General features: G+C 51.4%; 9 protein-coding genes across 9 annotated transcripts; 6 read left to right on the plus strand and 3 right to left on the minus strand.

The window, feature by feature from the left end:
• Window positions 1-157: 157 nt before the first annotated feature.
• On the plus strand, window positions 158-3066 carry PV06_07517 (uncharacterized protein; the record flags this gene model as incomplete). The annotated part of the gene is made up of 2 exons (XM_016408772.1): window positions 158-435; window positions 489-3066. 2 exons carry the CDS (start codon window positions 158-160, stop codon window positions 3064-3066), a joined length of 2856 nt encoding a protein of 951 aa, XP_016260526.1.
• Window positions 3067-3068: 2 nt separating this feature from the next.
• PV06_07518 (uncharacterized protein) lies at window positions 3069-4894 on the minus strand. The gene has a single exon (XM_016408773.1). The coding sequence runs from the start codon at window positions 4520-4522 to the stop codon at window positions 3293-3295; it is 1230 nt and encodes a 409-aa protein (XP_016260527.1). The 5' UTR covers window positions 4523-4894; the 3' UTR covers window positions 3069-3292.
• Window positions 4895-5799: 905 nt separating this feature from the next.
• Window positions 5800-6850, minus strand: PV06_07519 (uncharacterized protein). Its single transcript, XM_016408774.1, has 6 exons — window positions 6715-6850; window positions 6565-6663; window positions 6413-6480; window positions 6322-6361; window positions 6200-6270; window positions 5800-6129 (listed from the first exon to the last, which is right to left on the minus strand). The coding sequence occupies exons 1-6, from the start codon at window positions 6794-6796 to the stop codon at window positions 6022-6024; spliced, it is 468 nt and encodes a 155-aa protein (XP_016260528.1). The 5' UTR covers window positions 6797-6850; the 3' UTR covers window positions 5800-6021.
• A 1290-nt stretch (window positions 6851-8140) lies between these two features.
• Window positions 8141-8551, plus strand: PV06_07520 (uncharacterized protein; the record flags this gene model as incomplete). Its single annotated transcript, XM_016408775.1, has 1 exon — window positions 8141-8551. The coding sequence occupies one exon, from the start codon at window positions 8141-8143 to the stop codon at window positions 8549-8551; it is 411 nt and encodes a 136-aa protein (XP_016260529.1).
• A 78-nt stretch (window positions 8552-8629) lies between these two features.
• PV06_07521 (uncharacterized protein) lies at window positions 8630-9133 on the plus strand (the record flags this gene model as incomplete). Its single annotated transcript, XM_016408776.1, has 1 exon — window positions 8630-9133. The coding sequence occupies one exon, from the start codon at window positions 8630-8632 to the stop codon at window positions 9131-9133; it is 504 nt and encodes a 167-aa protein (XP_016260530.1).
• Window positions 9134-11126: 1993 nt separating this feature from the next.
• PV06_07522 (uncharacterized protein) lies at window positions 11127-13508 on the plus strand. The gene has a single exon (XM_016408777.1). It carries the CDS (start codon window positions 11164-11166, stop codon window positions 13501-13503), a length of 2340 nt encoding a protein of 779 aa, XP_016260531.1. The 5' UTR covers window positions 11127-11163; the 3' UTR covers window positions 13504-13508.
• A 1107-nt stretch (window positions 13509-14615) lies between these two features.
• Window positions 14616-15518, plus strand: PV06_07523 (uncharacterized protein; the record flags this gene model as incomplete). The annotated part of the gene is made up of 1 exon (XM_016408778.1): window positions 14616-15518. One exon carries the CDS (start codon window positions 14616-14618, stop codon window positions 15516-15518), a length of 903 nt encoding a protein of 300 aa, XP_016260532.1.
• Window positions 15519-16097: 579 nt separating this feature from the next.
• Window positions 16098-18893, plus strand: PV06_07524 (uncharacterized protein). Its single transcript, XM_016408779.1, has 3 exons — window positions 16098-17098; window positions 17162-17693; window positions 17877-18893. Exons 1-3 carry the CDS (start codon window positions 16422-16424, stop codon window positions 18660-18662), a joined length of 1995 nt encoding a protein of 664 aa, XP_016260533.1. The 5' UTR covers window positions 16098-16421; the 3' UTR covers window positions 18663-18893.
• Window positions 18894-19402: 509 nt separating this feature from the next.
• Window positions 19403-21245, minus strand: PV06_07525 (uncharacterized protein). Its single transcript, XM_016408780.1, has one exon. It carries the CDS (start codon window positions 21013-21015, stop codon window positions 19489-19491), a length of 1527 nt encoding a protein of 508 aa, XP_016260534.1. The 5' UTR covers window positions 21016-21245; the 3' UTR covers window positions 19403-19488.
• Between the last annotated feature and the right edge of the window lie 1512 nt (window positions 21246-22757).

Genomic DNA, 22757 nt, shown 5'->3' on the forward strand with positions numbered 1-22757 from the left:
GAGTTAATAAATGTAGGGAGCCGCTCCGATAATTAATTCGTCCCAACACGTGAGAGCGCGTTCTACTATGTTTTCGCGCACCGCGTTTTCGCAGCCAATTCTTCAAACTGCGATGGCGCATTGTTGAAGCAGGGCAGATTGACTGCCAGCCTGGACCATGTTTTCGAAGCCTTTTAAGCCCTTGACGATTCGGAAGCCTGCTACACATGATGGAACAGACGATTTTCCTGACCCTGCTCCCAAACGTCAGAAATTGAGCTCATCTGTATCGAATACTCCCGTCCGCGCCCGAGCATCGTTTTCCTTAAAGGTTCGACAAGATCAAGAACGAGGGAGTGATCGAGGGGCCCTCAAGGCAATCCAGAACCCGCCAAGTCCGACGGCTACATCAGAGCATCATTCAGAGAATGCCGTATCATACTACTCAGTCCTTTGGTCTGTCAAGCGTTCGTCCTTTGTGGTGGTTGCTGGCTGACTAGGAGTATTAGGCGTCTTCCGACGAACAAAAAGAACAAGACCTGGACGGATGATGGGGTTCTGGCTGTCAACAAAGGCTATGGAAGTCTTTTCAACAACACTGGACGAGGCATTGGCCGGACTGCCTTATCCGCAGTAGTCACACCAGGACTCAACCTCTCCGTTGGTGGCAAAGAGGTCGAGATCGAGGCTCAAATCACCAAGCATGATTATCTTGCTATTGTGGACCCCAGAGCCAGTTCTGAAAAGCCTAAGGACAAGCCTTTGTCTCAATGTCCCCCTGCACAATCTGCTCAGTCAAAACCCACTCTGAAAGATCAGATGAAAATGCAGATACGTAAAGAGAAGGAAGTCAGTGCAACGAAGAGCATGCATTCTACACCGCAGACTACAGCATTCAAGCAGCCACTCAAAGAGACGACCGTAATGTCTCAAGGGCCTTCGGAAACGCCCACACCTCGACATGATCCTTCAGCAGCTGGCGCTATTGTCTTCAAACGACCAAAGACTGTTCCACCTGGTAGACAGATGGTGGATATCGTTCTTGATCCTCTTTTGGGCAAGAGATTACTACCCCATCAACCAGCAGCTATCACCTTTCTTTACGAATGCGTCATGGGACTACGAGACTTTGACGGCCAGGGCTGCATTCTCGCAGATGCTATGGGATTGGGCAAGACGCTAACGACGATATCTTTACTCTGGACATTGTTACGGCAGAACCCTATCTACAAAGCACCTCCTATAGTGAAAAAAGCCCTGATCGTCTGTCCCGTATCCCTCATTCGTAATTGGAAACGAGAGTTCAAAAAGTGGCTCGGGGCAGATAGACTAGGCGTTCTTGAGTTCGAAGATCAAAAAACACGGCTAAGTAATTTCGATGGCAGGGTTTTCCAAGTCATGATCATTGGGTACGAAAGGTTACGTATGGTGGCTGATGACTTGAACAAGGGCCACCCCATTGATATCGTCATCTGCGATGAAGGTCACCGACTGAAAACCATGAAGAACAAGAGTGCGAAGGCTATAGAGTCATTGAATACGAAGAGGAGAATAATTCTGTCCGGGACGCCGATCCAGAATGACATGAGCGAATTCTTTGCAATGGTCAATTTTGTGAATGATGGTTGTCTGGGCTCACAGAAAGGCTTCATCAGAGATTTTGAGAAGCCAATTATGAGAAGCAGGCAGCCTGATGCGAGTGAAGAAGATATTGAGCGTGGGGAGATGGCGAGCGATGAATTGAACCGCTCTACTTCTTCCTTCATCCTCCGCAGGACAGCCGACATCCTTGCCGATTACCTGCCCCCAAAGACCGAGTTTGTGCTTTTTTGCAAGCCTACACAGGCTCAGGCAAAAATATACCGGCATGTCCTGCAGTCACCAATGTTCCACACTGCTCTTCGCAGCAATGAAACCGCGTTTCAGCTCATCACGATCCTCAAAAAGCTATGCAATAGCCCGGCACTCATGGATCCCAAGTGCGGCATTGACGATTCAACGCCGTCATCTTCGCTAACGACCTTGAACGAGATGCTTCCCGGGACTCTTTCGAAACTGTACCAAAATCATCTCTCCTGCAAAATTCGGCTCCTTGACCAGCTTTTGCAGCAGATAAGGCGCACGACTGATGAAAAGGTAGTTGTGATTTCGAACTACACCTCCACCCTCAACCTCATTGAGCAATTGCTTAAGAACTCGGACTTGCCTTTTCTCCGTCTGGACGGCTCCGTGGCGGCCACCAAAAGGCAAGGTCTCGTGGATCGATTCAACAACTCCAAAAGTTCCCAGGTTTTTGCATTCTTGTTGAGTGCCAAGGCAGGCGGCATGGGGATCAATCTACCTGGAGCCAGTAGACTCATCCTTTTCGATGTAGACTGGAACCCGGCCATAGATGAGCAAGCTGTTGCGCGAATCCATCGACAAGGGCAGAAGCGTCCCTGTATGATCTACCGATTCCTCATCAAAGGGGGCTTGGAAGAGAAGATCTGGCAACGACAAGTTGTCAAGAAAGCTTTGGCCGACAGCATCATGCAGGGTGGTTCTGCCACATCCACCAATGGCCTCGAACACAGACAAAAGGGCAAAAGTCAAACGACCATGTTCAGCCAGGAAGAATTAAAGGATCTATTTCGTTTGGACGAGAGCAAGGGACTCCGCACCCACGACCTGATTGGGTGCGATTGCAACGGCGAAGGTCTCAAGGATGGACTTTTTCCCCCGGAAGAGATATTGGACCCTCCCGAAGCCGTTGGAAAGAATGATGAGATGGGTCATGATGCTGATGAGGAGCTACCCGAGATGTCGGAGTTGCTAAAGAGACCCGATATATCGTCCCGTCGATCCAAAACCCATGTCATCGCATCCAAAACTGACCTTGAAGCTGAACGAGACGAGTTACTGAAGTACGCTCACATCGATACTTCGATCTTCTCTCGGCCAGACGCGGATGGTGAACTGTTGGACCGCATATTGACAATACTTGATGATGACTGTCTAGAGCACGTTCTCCGTCTGGACCAAGACACGACTGGCGGAGGAAGTGTCGCGTACATTTTCAAGAAAACAACGGGGGGCCAAGGTCTATAAAATGGTTTTGATGAATGTTCAGAAAATATCGGGGTCTACATTTTACGGCTTTTCTCGCAACAATCGTCTTGAACATTTTCACAAAGTGGTGACGGACTGTTCGTGAAGGCTAGTCTAATGACGTTGAAACGCCTTGTTAATGAGATATGAATATCCAGTTTCAATGACTGAGTGGGGTGTTTTTTCCAAGACACGTCGACCTCTCTTCCATCATACAACTGCATCATCATGATGCCGCTCGCTGCTTCTGCCACTCCGCACGCTTGCGATAGACGTCGTGTCGAATCGTGTCCTTCAGTTTGGAGACGACCTCCCCGTCGAAGGGGAGAGCAGCATTGATGGCTCCAGCCGCGCATATGTCGTTCTTACGATCGATGAACCACGTGAACGTCAGTCCGCCGCCCCAAGTGAGTGTCCCTTCACCGTACCACGCTTCCACATCTTGCAGAGTGAGCACTCCGCTCAGACCGTAGCTGGCCTTGGTGTCTGGCGAGGTACCGCATCGGAAAAAGACGCCCAAGGGGCTGACCAGTGCACCCTCCAGACCCTTGGCAGCTTCGGTGGAGAGACGAGGTTGGAACATGATGTCGTTGACGGTTTCTGATCTGAGGATCTTCTCGTCATTGGCCAGCACCGAGCGCATGACCTTCAGGTAATCTGGCGTGGTCATGAAGAGACCCTGGCCCCCGAAGTCGCCCTTGGTGCGACCGTTGGCGTCGGTCGAGCCACCGACAACCGAAAGGCCCGTCCCATCTGGATCGTCGGGGTTCAAGTCGGGCATGCGCACGCGGAGGTCGTCGCGGGTAACCGGGTAAAACTGAGCATCTGTGATTTCTAGTGGGGTGAATATGCGTTCTTGCATGCGCTCGAGGAGTGTCTTGGACGTGACACGCTCCACGATCCGTCCGGCCCAGTCGAGACCGGGACCGTACATCCAGCTTGAACCTGGCTGGAACGCGAGAGGGTAGTTGTACAGCTCTTCCACCGTGTACCGGCGGCCGGGCCCGTGGGTTTGGCCGAACTTCTCGCGCCAGCGTGCCACGAGAGGGTTCATGAAGTGGTACGTCAACCCGGAAGAGTGCGTTAGGAGCATTTCCAATGTGATGGGCTGGTCTGGGGGAACGAGAATAGGTTCGCCGTCGTCGGAGAAGCCCGTCATGACTTGCTTTGAGGTCAGGTCGGGTGCGATTGAAGACAGGTCGCCTTTGAGAGTGAGAAGGCCGTCCTCGACGCACTGGAGTGCTGCGATGGTGGTGATGAGTTTGGTCGCAGATGCGAGGAAGCATACATCGTCGAGCTGTTGAGGCTTTTTCTCGCCCGAGAGGAGTGTTCGTTGACCCAGTGATTCATTGTATGTGAAGTATCCGTGACTGTCAGTGCTGCATATGATGGCACCGTGGATCTTAGCCGAGTCGAGAGCTGCTTGGAAGGCGTTCTCAATCGAGTCTTCCGCCATGGCGAAAGAGATGCGTGTGGAATGCAAAAGTCTGAAATGGAAAGCACCAAGTCTTGAGGTATCGCAAATGGCAGATACGTGTATACTTAAATACCTTTTAGGTATTGTCGATCCTCAAAAATCTATCATCATTCATTACTTTGTGTTGTCGCGTTAGATCGGGTACGAGGGTCGGAGGATCCGTGGACTCGGAAGTGACCTAAATTTTGTCTCCAGTTTTTTGCTGCCTCCAGCTGTGACTTTACAACTCAGGGCCTGATGCAAGGCTCACTCGCCGTGCTGAAGTGCGGGTGTTGTATCACTGAAGATCGCACGCACGGAGGTGTCGTTTGTACCTCTGAACTGAGCAAAATAGAGGCCTGGAAGCTGAAGAGAATGGTGGTGTGAACGATGAAGCCAACGTGAATATGTTTCGGTTATGAAGATGGTTCGCATTCGTATTCGTGTTCGTACTCGCACCTGTGCCCCCTTCAGGTAAGTACCGTAAACCCCCACCGATTACTAAGGTAACCCCTAATCAGCCCTGGTCTCAACATGGACCCGCCAGCCTTGCCCTCCAGATGCGTAGACCGTTGGAACTCGAGGATCGATGTGCATATATGTGGTAATGGTAGACTTTGTCTATTCGATTGACACCTGAACAGGTCTCACAACTACCCACCCTGAGCACAGCAGACGAAAGTTCCCGAATGAGGGAAATATTGCTCGTGCCTCGTTGTATCTGCCTCGAAATCAAAGCTCGAGTTCAGCGCATTGGAACTTTGACATAGTATGAAATGCTCATTTCGTGCACTTCTACTGATCCCTAAAATGCTAGTCTCTCGTATTCGCGGCGATTGACCTAACCTGGCATGCTCCTCGATCACATACACGTGGAAAGCAAGGCCCGAGCAGCCAGGATCTCTCCCAAGCCGAGAAACCCCTTTCCCAAGAGGTTCCAGTGAACCAATCAAGTATTCCTGTTTCGTTCCGCGTACAGTATCGGCCCCAATGAGACTTCTCTGCACAATTGGAAAATTCAAAGTGGCCTTTGGAGACAAGGCTCTTCTCCTTGAGACGAGGTACTGGAGACTGTAGAGACAACCCCTGACGCAAGGATTTTCCCTGTCTCACCTAGACTCGAGTTGCGATGTCGTTCTCCAGAAAGCCAATGAGGCCCTACAATGATCCTAGGCGCCTCTAGTTGCTGACTAGGTTATTGAAGATCGAAGAAATCCGAATAAGAGGCTTGAAGGGCTCCCTCGGGCTTTCTCGCCTCTGTAGAGCCACTCTTGATACGCAGAGGTCATGACTGTCTCTTGAAGCTGCAGAATCTAAGACGGCCAAACATTTAAGAGCTCCATGATCACCAGAAGGAAATAGGAACGATATCTTCAAACCAATGTAGAGGATAAATTGCAGAGTGTCATGGTCAGAACCAAGTCATGCTATCTATCACCTCTTGCGATTCATGCGCGGGTGGCTATCTTCCAACGATCGACGGACTTTCGTGATCAAGACTACTTTTTGCCTGATCCCATGTTTTCTTGCACTGTACCTCCCACTGCGCCATCGGGATTGAAATTCTTCCCGATGGCACCATCCGACGCGAATGGTCCTCCCACTTTCTGTTGAGCGATATAAAGGTTAGAACAAAGGTTCTACATGCGGAGGCCAAGTTGAGGCTGTCTATCTCACCTCTCCTATACTCCCGATTGCTCCGTCAGCTTTGAACTGCTTGCCGACGGCACCATCCTTGTCAAACACAGCTGGGCACTCATATCAGTCGGAGTCGCAAAAGCATCAGTGCATCAACTCACGCTTCTTGTCACCCTGCATCTGCTCAGCTGCCGATTGAGCCTGCGTCACGTCAGACGAGCGTCTCTATAAAGCGAATCAGAATCCAAGTACCGTGCCTCCAATAGGTCCGTCAGTCTTGAATTGCTTGCCGACTACTCCATCTTTGTCAAATGGACCACCTCCAAAGAGCAATGTCAGCCGGTCTTCAAGCGCAAATTGGTGCCGAAGCTGTGGGGGAGATCAAGCCATTTGGAATTCTTTACCTATCTTGTCTTGCATTATCCCGCCAACCTTGCCTTTCGGGGTGAACTCCTTGCCCACGGAGCCTTTGTTGGCGTCGAGTGACGATTTATCAGACATTCCTGCTGCGTGGTAAGTTGATCGATGCGGGAAATAATGCGACGAGCGCTCACTTGAAGATGTAGATAGGGGTCTAAAGGTCTGCAATTTGATCAATATTTGGGTCTGCCTGATTGACCGGGAGATTCGGAGCATGGCTTCAGATTGACGAAAATTAATGATTCCGAGCAACGTATGAGAATGAAAGAGATCTCTCTTCCCCCAGTATGAACGGGTCAAATACATAGTCCTACCTTGCCCATTGCCACTTCATTCACAAGCATCTACGACATCATGAGATTTCTGGCGTCAACTCCTGACGTCAGCAGATATGAGTGACTGCTTCAAACTCTACTCTATCTTGATGTAATGCGCTTGAAGGAATTTCAGGTTCCGAGCAGGACCGACTGACTATCTTGAGCAATATTCTCACTAGCCATAACATGACAATGGAAGACGCGCTGAGAGTATTGCTCCATAGTAGGGACGACTTTGTATGGGAAGGTTGGTTTATGCATCCTTCTATTGATGCTCAACGCTTACCTTGGGGGAATACGACTACACGTCATCGATTCTCATATCCTCGCGCTGTGAGCTTGGAACAACTACAACTTGTTAGATCTCGTGAATGGATGGTAATCCCGCAATAATGGCGTACGCAGATCTGACGGTACCGTCGTGTGCTGGTTTGCATTTAGGGAGACAATGAGAGGAGAAGTCTGGAAATATCTTTGACTGCAACATATATTGTAGTCACGTGTGAGAGGAATCGACACTTCAGGAGCCTCAATAAATATTTCGAGAAATTTGTGCTTTATATGCATCAAGCATTCCAAGTTGTTGAACCTGTTCCATTTCACAACAATGCCCTTTCACTTTGCTCTCATCAGAGCACTTTTTACGTGTTTCTAGAAAGTTATTCTGGGTTGATCTCCGCCAAATGTTCAGTTGATTTGATTCACTGAATGAAATGGATATAGGGAATTGTCCCATCCCGATATCTGGGAGTGGCATCGCTGTTGAAGATGTCGGTTGAACATCAGCAACTACTTGACTCGACGTGGCACTTGCTCATGCTGGACTGTCATAAGGAAGTTGATATGCCTCTAGGAACCAAGGCAGGCACCACGGCTGCGTGCATATTCACCTGCTGCATCTACCACAGCTGCGACTTTACTAGTAACAACAATCCTGCCACTTGATTACTCTCGCTGCTTGCTGTTTCTTACTCGCTATCGTCTTCCACTATCACTCTCGAAGTCGGATCAGACTCGACGTCTTTCTCTTTTCTTTTTGGATCGCGACTTGGGCAACTGCAGCTCATTGTTACTCGACCAACATCTTACATCCTGTCCATTCGATTTCTCGGGGGCACTGCATTTTCTTTAAAAGTAAATCTGACCTCCAGATACTCTTCTTCCCTTTGTTATTTCCGACACTGAGTGTGTCGCCACTTTCCCAATGACATCCACACCAACATCATCCACCCAGATTAATGCAATGGCGGTTGAAAATGTTTTTCCAACTCCTCCTGCAGGGCAGCCGGAGAGTGACGGCGTCTTTCGACTCAAGGGAACGCTTTCCCCTCCACCAAGGAGACTGCTACCACGAGAACGAGCCCAATCGACACCGCCAGAAATAACTCGCTCGAATCAGTTTGGGATCTTGACGAAAAGTACAGATGGTCGATTTTTGGAGGTGGGAAGTCTCGAAAGCTCGCGACAAAAGTCACATCTCTCGAGGAAAAAGAGCCAGTATTTCGAAGGCGCATTTGCCTACCGTGAGCCAAACAACACCGCAAGAGAGCGTATAGTCAAGGATTCGGTGATTCTAGCTGAAATCAAGTTGAACTATTGTGCAAGTCCTCCAGAGATCCTTGACTGCCTATGCGAGCCCACTAACGATGTCTAGCTGGAATCGGAGAAAAAATTCCTGATTGACTTCTCCTTTCGGCTTTCCGAAATCTATCAACGCCCCGAGTCTTGCATCATGGTTCTTATTACCACGGATATCGCAATGCTACTTGGAGGAAATGCAGAACCATCATATCATCTAATGATTACAGCTCTTCCTTCCGAGATTGCAGCCACCAAGAACAAACGATGCACCCATCTCCTTCAGGATTTCATACTCGACACCTTGCAAATTTCCCCAAACAGAGGAGTTCTGCAGTTCCAGGCAGTCACGGAGGAAAATCTGGCCACAAACGGGATGACTGCGCTACAAGAGATCGAACAGCTGGAGAGACAGCCAATCGAGGAAGACGGACGGTTCAGAGCGATCAGTAGACAAAGCAGAAGAAGCAAAAAGTCGAGTGTTCCAGCTTTCACAGAAAGAATCAGGTCTGGCATTCCATCGTTGAGATCTACAACGCCGTCGCGGCAACAATACAGTACAATTCAAATGGGAGAGTCGAAGTCGACAGAAGCAAGCGGCCTAGGAAAGAAACGTGTGAAAAGGAGACAAAGTATTCTTGCTTTCTTCAAGAGGTGATTGCCACACGTATGGCTCGAGCGCATCTATGCACTATGAGGAGTACACTTAGCGCTGCCCAATGAGGCCAACTTGGTATAGGGATCCATGATACAAACTTTTGGTATACAGTAGAAAGGGCCGTAACAATACAACAATTTTGCAATATATGACATTGAAAGCATGTCACTTCTGGAATGTTACTGCCATCCGTGGTCTGTCGCGACTTCACCTACCGTTGAATTCACCTTCATTGAGTTGTCTGTCTACCTCAACTGGGGCACATCCTGCCACATGGACGACGCATCACATCCGTACCTTGCCACATACTGGTCCCCAGAAGAAGTCTCTTAATCTCGTACTCATTCGACGCGTTCAATATTTCGTTATATCTCATCCTGGAAAGGCAACATGGCCGACTTTGAAGCTGCGAAAGCCCGTGAGGTTCTCGGATTGTCTTCCGATGCCACGTTCGAAGATCTCGACAAGCGGTACCTCGAGTTGACTTCTCACTGGAGCTCACTGGGTCTCGTTGATATAGAGATGGCAAAACCAGAGCAACAAAAGATTGACGACGCTTACAAGCTCCTCCTTCCTCTTTTCATGGAGAAGTTCGACGATGAACCAGGCCTTATCTCGGAAGACTACACCATTAAGCAAGTCATAAATGGTCAAGATCGCATTCAGTTTCCTAGCACAAACGAGGATGACCTTTGGATGCCCCAATCTTCACGTCCGAAGCCATCAGACACAGAAGGATCGGATGGCAGAAATCTTAGCAGCTTCTTCATTAACGAAATTTGTGGCGACATTTTCGACGCACCAGATCGAGCAGTTATCGTTCGTACGTGTCAAGCAATACTCTCGACAAAGGCGAACTCAAGAGCTGACATTCCTCTATAGACGCGGTCAATTGTCAAGGTGTATGGGGCTACGGAGTCGCAGCTCACTTGAAAAAAAGGGTAAGGTATTTACCTGTGGAAGCAGCAAACTTTCTAACGTACGCTGTCCAGTTGCCACATGCCTATATCGTTTACCAAGCCTATTGCACCCAAGCTCAGAGGCCCTATGATATCCTTGGAACCTGTCTCTTGATCCCACCGCAAAAGGAAGATTATTCAAAAGTGGCGAAAAAGAACCAAACCGAGTCAGTATCAGAGAGACCAGTAAAACGTTTATGGGTTGCATGTCTCTTCACAAGCATCGGATACGGCAAACCCTCCATGACAACAAACAATCCAGGAAAAGATCCAAAAGAGCAGATGATAAGGAATACCCGTTGGGCGCTGAAAGGCCTTCGATTCCAGTTAGAATCACACGTTTCTTCAGAGTCTATTGAGCAAACAAGCACAAAATTGGAGGACGACTTGGCGGAGCCTGGAGAAATCTGGAGTGTCAAATTCAACAGCGGAGCATTTGGGGTCGATTGGGAAGAGACAATTCGAGTTCTTGAGATTGAATTCGGGGGATATGAGCGACCTTGGATTGTGGTTGAAAAGGAGGGCAAGGACAAATCTCGGTACAAGGAGGACCAAGCAGATTTCGATGAGGATGATCTCGGCTCAAGGCTCAAACGCGGCCGTTCAAAGATCCGAATGACATTCAAGCGGGGTCTTGGGAGCAGTCCACCGTCTTGTGATGACGAAACTGGTGAGGCAGATTGAATCATGTTGGCAGTGTGGTCTCAGATGGTCGATGAGCTGGGCAGCGTCTGCGGTGTGTAGCGGCCACAAGTCGCGTGTGTCCGGTGACTATTCGTATGCAATACATAACAATAAAATCGAATTGCGAAGAAGATCAGCCTGTCTTTCAGAATTGTAATGATTCCAAGCAGAAGCCTAGCAAGACTATCTAGGGAGGTACAAGAGCGTTGTAGGCTGGTGCCGATGGCTTTGCATGTACGCTAACCCTTAATAGGACTAGACTATTTAATCTTGGCACGTGTTGATTTTTTCGATACAAAGTACGGAGCGCATTTACCATACAATCTTCCCTGCTTAGGACGCCTAGCACTCGCGCTGTGGCCGACAGAGGAAAAGATTGCTTTGGCCATGAGCGACTTAAATTCAGACGAACGCCCTCAGAAGCGTCCGAGGCTCGAAAACGATCAAGATTCCGTTCCGGCAACGAAACTCGCAGATACTTTTGTGACTGATGACGAGATTGCCAAAGAGCTCCAGGTGGGTATCACCACCTATGTCGACCCTTCGAAAAGTGTGTTTCGGGGCGTGTTGAAGAAGAGATATACCGACTTCCTCGTCAACGAAATCTTGCCAGACGGAACGGTTTTGCATTTACGGAATACGACGGTGGCGAGGTCAGGTGGCGGTGCTCCATCTTCTACTACTGAGAGTAGTTCTACAGTACAGGCCAATTCGCACGACGAGTCTAGTCAAGGTCCTGCCAAAAGTGACGCTGCGTCGGCACAGAACGAGAAGCCGATTGAGCAAGAAAGCCGAACGGATGAAGCACCTGTACAGGGCGAGAAACCAATCGAGCGCGATAGCCAGAGCAACGAAGTTGTCAAGAATGCTGTGCAGGAGACCAAGCAAGAGGTTACTGAGGATGATCGCGCCAAGCTTGTCAACTACTTCAACGACGAGGCTGTTGTTGAATTGATGTCTCTCTACGAATCGATCGTTCAGTCACCTGATAAGAAGCCCAAAGATCATCCTACAGTGCGCACAGAGTTCACATCAGATCGGTCTGTGCGGTCACAAATCCACCAAGACATCCGACGCATATTCAACAGGAAAATTGATTCCTCGACCGACAAGGACGGTATTTTGGTCCTCACTGCTGCCGCAGCGACTACCAATCGGGGGCGAGACGGGCGACAGTCGAACCAGAAGAAGGACGGCCGACCGGGGAAGCTAGGTTGGCTCGATCGAGGGGGCGAATACGTTCATTTCACGCTTTACAAGGAGAACAAGGACACGCTCGAGGTCATCTCGTTCATGACCAAGCAGCTCAGGACGACAAATAAGACTTTTCAATTTGCTGGGACCAAAGATCGGCGAGCGGTAACAGTACAGCGCGTCAGTGCGTATCGCGTCGATGCGGATCGCCTAGCCTCACTCAATAGATCTTTGCGGTACTCTGCTGTGGGTGACTTCCAGTACCAGAAGGAAGGTCTGGAACTCGGTGACCTCAGTGGAAACGAATTCGTAATAACTTTGCGCGACTGCAGCGTCATCGGTTCGGATGCTGGTTCTGCGGATGAAAAGGCATCGGCGGTACAAGTCCAACTGTCACACGCTCTACGCCAGCTCCGCGAAAAGGGATTCCTCAACTACTATGGACTCCAGAGGTTCGGTACGTTCGCTCAGAGAACGGACGTGGTTGGTGTCAAGATACTGCAAGGAGACTTCAAGGGAGCGTGTGAAGCCATTCTCGACTTCTCGCCTACGGCTTTGCAGGGCCCCGAATCCTTACCCGCGGGAGTGCTGGTCGGTCAAGACGATCGCGCTCGGGCCTTGGGGATCGACTCATGGCAGAGGACCGGAAAGGTAGGGGCCGCTCTGGACAGCATTCCCCGTAAGTTCTCCGCGGAGACTGCGCTCATCAGACACCTGGGCAGGAACTCCAAGGACTATATGGGTGCTCTACTGTCGATTCAGCGGAACTTACGATTGATGTACGTCCACGCGTACCAGTCGTTGATCTGGAATTTGGCCGTTGGCGAACGGTGGAAGTTGTTTGGTGGCAACGTGGTCGGAGGCGACCTGGTCCTCGTCCATGAGCACAAGGACAAACAGGCCCCCACAGAGCCTGAACAATCTGTCGACGCGGACGGAGAAGTCATCATCCAACCGTCAGGAGAAGACAGAGCGTCTGATCCGAACGACGTGTTTGAGCGCGCAAAGCCACTCACCGCAGAGGAGGCGGCGAGTGGGAAGTATACCATCTTCGACGTCGTGCTCCCACTACCAGGGTTCGACGTGGTCTACCCTGCCAATGCGAGCGGAGAGTGGTACAAGACGTTTATGGCGAGCGAGGCCGGTGGTGCCCTCGATCCGCACAACATGCGTCGCAAGCAGAGAGATTTCAGTCTGAGCGGCAGTTATCGTAAGATCATGGCTAGGATTGGAGAGGAATTTGACGTCAAGGTTCACCAGTATGCCGACGACGATGCGCAGTTCGTGGAGACGGATATGGACCGGCTGAAAAGCAATAATGCCGCCAATGGGGAGAACAGAGCGACTGGCGAGGCTGTCGTAAAGAATGACAAAGGTGAAGTTGGAAATGGCGATGGTGATAGTCGACCGACAAAGCTTGCATCGGTGCTCAAGTTCCAGCTTGGCTCGAGTCAGTATGCCACCATTGCGCTGCGGGAGCTGTCCAAGGGTGGTGTCCAGGCATATAAGGCAGAATTTACTGGTGGCAGATGAGGAACAATAGATTTTTTTCAACCTACACCAAAAAGACATACCTGCGAGCCATCTTTTTCGGTATACCTCGCTGGATAGCACAACACCTCGCAAGATTGGCTATCCGTGTAGAGTGAAATCGGGCACAAGACTCGGTCAGCGAGGCCCCCGCCTCCCCTTTGTTCTCAAAATTGAACCAACGGGCAGCTCTGGGCGACTTTGTAGGAGTCGGTAAAACTCGCTCAGATGATATTCTCGACCGAGTGTAAACTCCGAATTGAAACTCTTCCTGGAACTTTGGTTATCTCAGTGTCAGTAATGTATTCTTGTTGTACGGAGTACGGGATACCAAATTGGATCTTCAGACCCGCGCTTTCTTTCACTCTCGCGCGCGACTCCAAGTAGCATTCCCAGGGACATAAACGGAATGTGTTGAAGCAATCTGATACGACGGTACGCACATTGGCACTAAAATCTCTCGTAAGTGTGTTTATGGAAACCATTTTGTGGAGCAGAAATGTACGTAGCGACCAGATTTAGCTGTTCGAATGATCAAATAAATTCGTAAGCCTCGATATTGTATGATTTCCTAATACCATTGAAACAATTTCCGAGCTACTCGATTGAGATTATTCTATACATGGAGACTCTGGGCAGATTATGCAAGCTTACACCCAGTGTGTACCCAATCGAATTCCTCAGTCGGCCAGTCTTTGTCGTCTCACACGTTGAATCTGAAGAAGGTATTGGGAATCACCGACACTGTCGTTTACCGACTTTACGGCCCCGCTCTGAATGAGCCGTCAGGCTTACCCGTGATCAGATATCGTGCCAGGTCCAGTACCTAGGTAAGTGTTCCTTGTTCTTCTGGTGTACCTCGCCGGGGACGACGGAATTTGACCCATTCACCAAGAGTACTCCATTAGTACCTAGGGAATACGAGGTAGGCCTCGACTCAATTGGTCGTCGTCACACCCGGCATACGTGTATTTGTATGTGTGTATGCATATACATATATAGGCCTATCCTTCTGTCCCATACTCGTGTGGTGGTGATTTAATCTGTAAGATACCCTTCTTATCTCCCGACGGCTCCTTTTCCTCGAGTTCTTTGAGTCTTTGACAAGGAAACAAATGCCTAAACGAATTGCAGTGGCTGGTGCGACAGGCGACGTGGGCCTCACCATCGTGTCAGCCTTCTTATCCAACGGATATACCGTGACGGCCTTGACACGGCAAGGGCCCAACAATTCCTCCAGACTTCCTCGACACGACGACCTGCAAGTCGTCGAGGTGGACTATACCTCGGTCCCATCCATGACACGGGCGCTGAAAGACACCTTCATGGTCGTATCGACACTCACGACGGCATTCGTGGGCGATCAGATCCCACTCATCGACGCCGCCGTCGCTGCCGGCGTGAAGAGATTCATCCCCTCCGAATACGGCAGCGACGTGTACAACGCAAAACGGAACGCGCTGCCCGTGTTCGCGGGCAAGGTCAAGACGCACGAGCACCTCAAGAAGGTCGCCGCCGCGAATCCCGACTTTAGCTACACGATCATCTGCTGCGGCCCTTTTCTGGATTGGAGTTTCAACGGGTCCGTGCTGAACGTCCCCGAGCACAGCGCGGTGGTGTACAATGGCGGCAACGTGAGATACTCCACCGCAAACCTGGATTCGGTCGGGCGGGCGGTCGTGAATGTGGTGCGCAAGTTTGACGACACGGCGAACCGGCCCGTGTATATCCAGGACGCGATCGTCACGCAGAACGAGATGATTCAGTATGCAAAGGACAAGGACGGCAAGGAGTGGGATCTCGTGCACAAGTCGACCGACGACATGTATGATGCGGCCATGAAAGAGTTGGCCAAGGGAAACACGGATTTCGCGACCATGATGGGCTTCATATTCAGCGCGGGCTTCGGGGAAGGTTATGGACTTGACTTTTCCGATCATCTAGATAATGAACTCTTGGGAATAGAGGGTTTGACCAAGGACGGTGTGAGGGCGGTAGTTGAGCGATATCTGAAGTGATGGCGACCTAGATTATATTCATCAGTTGTACTACCCTACCAAGAAACTCTAGGGAAATAAAAGTTGCAAGACATTTCCACTTTCTCGTATTACAAGCTTCAAGTCTTCATTCCTCAAGCTTCACTAAGCTTCGGCCAGGGCCCATCCCGCCTTCAGCCGGTGCCGATCAGCTCGAAGCTCGAAGTATTCCGGAAACCCCCACCAACTTCGCTGTCTCTCGCTTATCATCGTCCCTCGTCCCAACCGTCAAAAGAACCTATCAAACTCCAAAACCGCCAGAATAGGATGCACGCAGATGCAATCAGCATGTGGGTGACGGGGTCTAGAACAATTCCATTTCGCTTGCGAGTTGCACGTGCGACGAGAAACCCATGCTTTACCAAATATCAAGCAAATGCGCGCCCTGAACCCTGGGAAAGTCAGGCTCAAGATGGCATCTCCAAGCCTATACGAGGACGACAATCTTCTAGCTCGAAGAGACGCTTGAGACCGTTTGGGAAGCTGATTAGTGTTTTTACGCCAGCCACAACAGCCTCAAAGACGTTCTGGATGTCCACGTCGACCATCGCCACAACCTTAGTCAAGAGAGAAACGAGTTTCGCCAATCCCATCGTGGCTTCACCCTCCTTTAGACCCCCGCCTTTTGTTATGGATGTTCTAGTAAGTTCAGCAGCGCCTTACCTCAAACGTCGCGTCTTTTTCAGCTTTTGGTCGCCTCCAGCATATCCGTCAAAAGTCCCGCCAGGGAGAAGAAGAAGCATGAGTCTGCCAAAGAGACAAAAAATAAAATGGAGGGCCACCTTCCTGGATGCTCTCCGGTAGCCCATCTCGACCCTTCTCTGCAACCTCCTAGGAGTATTGCTGCCATTCAAGGGTGGCTAGCAACATTGAACTTCAGGCAATATGGAACCATCTCTGGTATCTCCGACAAAGATCCCTCTCCTGCAAGAAAAGACTTCCGAAAGTCCAGCGACGCCAGATGACGGAAACAGTCTTCCACCACAGACTCCAACCTCGCCGCCGAATGCACAAAGGACCTTCATGGAAGGGGCCATGTCCTCGTTGCTTTGGGGTGCGTTTGCCCCGTGTATCCCCATCGTGATCGTGACTAGCGTGCTCTTGACCACCATTCTCCATTACCGGATCAACGACAAGTTCGTCTTTGTGTCGACGACTGACCCGGCCACCTCGAGCAACGAAGCACTCGACGCCCTCAAGGGTCTCCAACACTTCAAGAGCTCCGGCGGTGACCAGGCTTATTATCTATACTACAACAAAATCACCAACCCTTCGGTCTTGCACATGATTGCTTCCTGGACGGCAAAGATTATACCCTTTGTGACCGGAGCATCGATGGCCCTGGTCGCCTTCTTCGCGGGCCAGCATTTCATCCGAGCAACCAAGAACAAGTCGGAGAAGTTGCCCAGCCCGCATCAAGTGTCGATCTTGATCGGACTGCTGAACGGAGGTGGTACTCAACCCCTCGTCGATACCATCAAGTACAGGTGGCAGCATGACGAGCACCTCGTGAAGCCTGTTCCCGCGGCATTTTGGAGCTTGACATTCATTGTTGTGATGACGTGAGTTGGCTTGAACATATATGGCTATTGGTATCTCTTTGCTGACGCTGATATGCTCTCTAGCTTTGCGATTGGTGCAACCGACAGCTGGTTCGCAGCCACAACCACCGCCCTGAATATCGCACTTGTGGTTCCCTCGGGAAATGTCACAAGGTCCTTCGGGAGAAGTCTGCAATCTGAATGCGTTTCGGAATTGTGGCAACAAAAGCAATGTCCCTCCAATGCTCAGGCGGCATGTCGATATCCGTGCAGCATCATGAGTTGGAATACCTCTGTGGGACAAGAGCGGGAAGGTGTCAGCAACGCCCAGCAAGCAGCAGAAACCCTGATGAGTCGCTCCCTCAACAACACCGTCATGAACATCACGGCCAACGGAACCAATTACTACTTCTTGGGCGATGTCGGCGCCAACGCAGAGCTCGACTTCAGCGCGGCGGCGCTTGCGGTCTCGACTCAGTGTCGAATGGTGACCCCGAACTGCACCCTGGACGGCCACGGCTTCACGTGCGGCGCGTACGCCGCGCCGTCGTTTTCCTACTCCGGATCCGTCGGTTTCGCGCCGGGGGACGTGACGTCCCCATCCGACATGGCGATGGTGGGAATCCAGTTCTTCCACGACACGACGTGGGACCGGCCGGCCGGGTTCGGGGACGACACCACGGATCTGTTCGCCACGCAGAACCCGATCCACTTTTTGACCTGGTCGAAGGGGTTCCCCCCGATGAACACGTACGGGGACCAGTTCCCCGCCATGCGGGAGGGCAAGTACTACCAGTAGGACGACACGGGCGACACGGTGTACATCCTGGACTGCTCGACTTCCATCCACGACGCCGAGTACTACTGGGTCAACGGGACCGTGGCTTCCGTCGAAGTCGACGGCGACGGCAACGGGCTCGCACCCGACTACTACGGCGCCGTCTTGAGCGCGCCGTTCGGCACCAACACGGCCCTCTCCCACCTGTCCCTCCAGGACGCGTCGGCCCTGGCGGCGTACCAAAAGGACCCCGGGGATTTGAGCCTCGTCTACTCCAACTACTTTTCCCGCGCCGCCGTCGCCTTGACCTCGGGCTTTTCCGTCGCCGTGCTCAACGAGCGCGAGTCGACCAGGACCAACAGCTACCTCGCGACACGCGTCCCCTGGGTGCCCTTGTACACCCTGGTCGCGCTCAAGGCGGTGTACGCCGCTTTCGCCTTGGGGCTGGCCTTTTTGGCCGTTTTCCTGACCCACCCGTCCCAGGCTCAAGAGATCAAGGAGCGGTTGACGGTCGACGGCCTCGCGGCCGCCTTCTTCGAGCCTTGCGCCCAGCACGAGCAGGCCGTCAAGAACGTCCAGGACCTCTTCGAGGAGCACCAAGACTCCGAACCCAGCGACGACACCAAACGCGTGGGCATGTTGCAGACCAAGCAGGGCGGTTGGCAGTGGGTGACGTTGGCGAAAAGGGCCTCGGACGGGCTCGGCCTCCAGGGGATCGTGGACCTCGCGGCGGAGCAGGCCGCGGGTCAACAAGGTGCCGTCGGTCAGGCGGCTCAGGGGTTCACCTTGGTCAAAGAAATCATTTGAGTCGTTCGATCATCTGGTTCTCCGGGGGGGAACGTGGTTGTGACCGGGCAAGACTGAAAAATCAGGGATGACTTATTATTCGTATACCAACCAAACGGGTGAATGTTTACGATCGGATATGGGATATACCAGGTGTTTGTCAATTGCGAAGGGACGAACTCATCATGTCGGATTATTCACGGCCGGTGTTGATTGTGTTTCGGGCAACGACGACACAGGGTAATATGGAACGGTCTTGTAGTTTTGATAGCGAAAAACTCAACTGCTTGTTTTAAAAAGTTACGTTTGGCCTTTGAGAGGAGCGGTGTTTTTCCTTTGATTTTTGTTCTACTCTTGAGCCGGTGACCGTCGAATCGACACAGCCTTGCTTGTCAAAGCATACTACCGACTACCTACATGGTAACCAGACACCTGGGGTTTGTACAGTAAGGTACTGTGTACTCGGTGCGCACATGTGAATTGCTACAAGTATCACTGCGTAGTGAGCATTGTCGTGAGTTACTTACAAGCCCACACACCTTGGGGTACGGATATACCTAGGTGAACTGGTAGATACCCAAGGTGAGGACCGGCAGATCACGCTAAAATATTGAGGATGGAATATCGTATGCTCTGTACGGATTACTTGTTATAATGCCACCCTAGCTGATATGGAGTTTATTTGATCTACATATTTTTGGACAGTGGGCAGATAAAAAGAAATTAAATAGATTGATATGATGTGATATAACATTAAAATAGGGTATCCATTTTGATTCACATACTCCGTACACGGTTTTCATCACTCTTTCAACTCGGAGGAAAAACAAACTTGAGTATATAAAAATCATTGCCAATCATCCCCTTTTTGACCGGGTCTTTGGTTCTTCTTCTCGGCCATGTCCAACTCTCGCATCAGTTCGGCAGTTTCCTCTTCGGTGGGCAAATTGACAATGGTCAGGTAGAGGACATTCTTTTGCAAGACCCGACGGATCAACCCCTTGTTGCGGCGGGGCATGCGGCCCATTTCCGCATTCTTGATGTCGGTCTCGCTGAGCTCGTATCCCCCCCGGTACGCACGTCGCTGCGCCCGCCTCGCCCGTTTCTCGGCCTTGGGGTTGAAGTGGCCTCCGGTCAACAAGGAAATGAGGGATCCAGAGTTGACGGGGTGGTTGGGGTCGGAGAACCTCGACGCGAATTCTTTCCGCGGAGGCGGTCTCGCCTCGGCCAACAAGGTCCCGGGATTCGTTGCCGCGTAGGTCGCCTGGGCTCGTCGGTCGAGGTAGTCGGCCAAGAACTTGCCGGACGACTTCAACGCGTTTTGCTTCTGTTCGGGCAGCTGAGTGCCGGTCTGGGCCGCTCGGGCGGCCGCGGCGTCGAGGGCAGGGTAGACCAAGGGGGCGGCCTCGGGGAGGGACATTTCGCCTCTTGTCGTACCGGACGAGAGTCGCAAGTTCTTCAGTTTCCGGCGCATATCACTCTCGGGCGTGGAGAGGGCCTTGGTGAGTGCCCTGTCCGAGGAATCCAGGTCGACGTGCATGACCGGGTCGTAGGGGGAGTCGGGTTTGAACGTCATGACCATGCAGTAGAGGCCGCGGGGTTTGAAGAGGGTCTCGTTGATCTGGTCGAGGTAGGTGTTGCGTCGGTGGCGGGTCTGGACCTCCCTGGCGGTGCCGGCGGCGACCTGGACGGCGATGGCGACGCCCATGGCGATGGGGTTGGGGACCATGCCGACGGCGAACGCGGCCACGTTGATCACGTCGAGCGCCGGGTTCGCGCGCGACGAGCGGTCAAAGTCTTTGAGGAAATCGAGGAACGTGGCCTGGTCGATGCCCGCGCACTCGCCCAACAGGGGCGCGTAGGCGCGGATGAAGCCTCGGGATTTGTCCTTGGGTCGACGCTGAGGGAGGATGACGGGGCAAGGCAGCGGTCGGTGGCCCTTGGATGGAGCTCGGTTGAGATTGTGCTTTTCTGCGAAGGTGTTGGCAACGTCTTCGGCCGACGACGGCGTCCCGGTTGATGCCTCGTACGAAGGAGGTGCCTCTTCTAGTTCCGCGGCCGCGTCGTCCAGAGCCCATTCCGCACGGTCGGTGTCGAGCTCATCTTCGCTGCTGGAGTCGGAGTCGTCCCTGGTCGAAGGGGACTTTTTGTCATCTCCCAAAACCTGCGATCTCGAATCCGACGAGGTTTGTCGGGAAACGCCGCGCGTCCCTCCCGAGCTCTCGCCAACTTCGAGTGACTGCTGTTGTGAATCAGATGGTGATGATGCCGTACTCTGTTTGGCGGCTTTCTTTTCTTTGTGGTCTGCAATGGCTTCTGATGCAAGCCCAATGCCTGAGCTGACGCCCTTGACAAGCTTGCTGATTATCGGCATGCTGATGGAAACTTCCACACAAGTGCGGGGTATATATCTATCAGTGAGGTTCTGTTCCGATGAGAGCAAAAAAGAGATGGTGAGAGGTTAAGATGGTTGGAAATTGCTGATTAGATTGGAGTTGATGTCTTGAGAATATCTTTTCTTCAAAGTCCTGGACGATAGCTTATACCTTATATATCAAAGGACTCTGATGCAAAACTTCCCATCAGTCAGTGATCAACGATAACCACCAGGACCACTATTTCGTGGAATGGCATCCATAAAGGCTAGTCGCGCGAAGCAGGCCGTGCGTGAAGAGTGAAGGCACCGCCCCGATTCCTTCGCGCACTGCTCCCGATTCGGTAAGATTCGCTAGGTCACTAAGGCCACCCACGCTAATCATGGAGAAGGAGAGCTTATCTGGTGGCTTAGTCGAGTTAAATGCTTCTAAACTCTAGTTAAAACGCAAGCCTAGAGGAGACAAGCGTCAAGACCTGCCACTATTATTGTATGTATGTACAGTACAGTATGAACTCTCGGGCGGAAAAATAAATCTCCATGAACTAACTGACAGAAGTACCTCCTGAAGATGTTTAGGTAAGTAAAATAAAGACATTTGGTTGTGGCACCAACATCATCATCATTCCTACGACTACGACACAGTCCGTACCTGTTACCATATCTCAGACACTGAAACACACCACCCGCCGGCATTCTGGCCCCGACGTGGTGGTGTCGGTCCTCATCTTTGCGCACCGTCGTCCCGTATATGCAGATCAATGCTGCGGTGCTCTCCCGCCTCACCACGGCAAACCCGAAAATCCATCATGTTGGACAGCATTGACACCCGACCCCCCGTTTGATCGTAATTCGGGTCACCCGGTCCTTCTTTAGAAGAAGCAGGATCGTGGTACGGGAGCACTCGCACACAGTAATACCCAAGCCCAAGTCAGAGACGGCTGGACGAGGAAACTTTCGAACATGGCACTGCAGGATTCCGCCTGGACGGTTTCTCAACAATGCTGTCCTACATCTGTCTCTCTCAAATCACTCCAAACTCGAAAAAGCGGTCAGTCACGCAACACTTGGCCCTATAGGTGTCCCGTAACGTCGAGGGGCATGTTGCGCTTCGCCCGTCTGCAGGCTTCACGAGTCGGAAGGACATTCACGTCAATCGTCACCAGACATTGCTTGTTACGCTTCACTGGATACCGAAATCAAGGACTTGTGGCGGTCAATTGGATAAACCCCCGCCATGTAAGGCATGTGTAGCACCGCAGAATTGACAGGTGGAAGCGTTCATGGTGACTCTACCTCGGACAGACTTTTTATCGAGAGATCGGAAGGTTCGAGAGAAAATAACGAATCTGCATTTCGGCACATTGAGGATGGATGTTGAACTTTTCTTGACGTGAGATTCTAGCAAGATCTGACGGATGCTTTATTACCCCGTGCTTCGTATATGGAGGGAAGATCAGGGGTTGATGTTGTCGTCTCTGCGAGATTGAAAGATCTTAAACCCTGACGAGGACCCCAGCTAATGACGTATACACAATCTCACATTGTCTCAGGGGTCTCAATATTACTAAGAAGTCTCAAATAAATACCTTGTACAATTACTCCGTGTGCCTGTATCCCGTACAGCGACTTGACACCTTTTATGCGTGCACAAAAAGGAGGCAGAGAGCCACTGCTAAGCGAGAAAAGAAATAAAATACCCCGCAGCTACGAAATACTTTGTACTAATAAAAATCCTGGTC

This window comes from Exophiala oligosperma (assembly GCF_000835515.1).
Source record: "Exophiala oligosperma strain CBS 72588 unplaced genomic scaffold supercont1.7, whole genome shotgun sequence".
Taxonomy (NCBI): Eukaryota; Fungi; Ascomycota; class Eurotiomycetes; order Chaetothyriales; family Herpotrichiellaceae; genus Exophiala; species Exophiala oligosperma.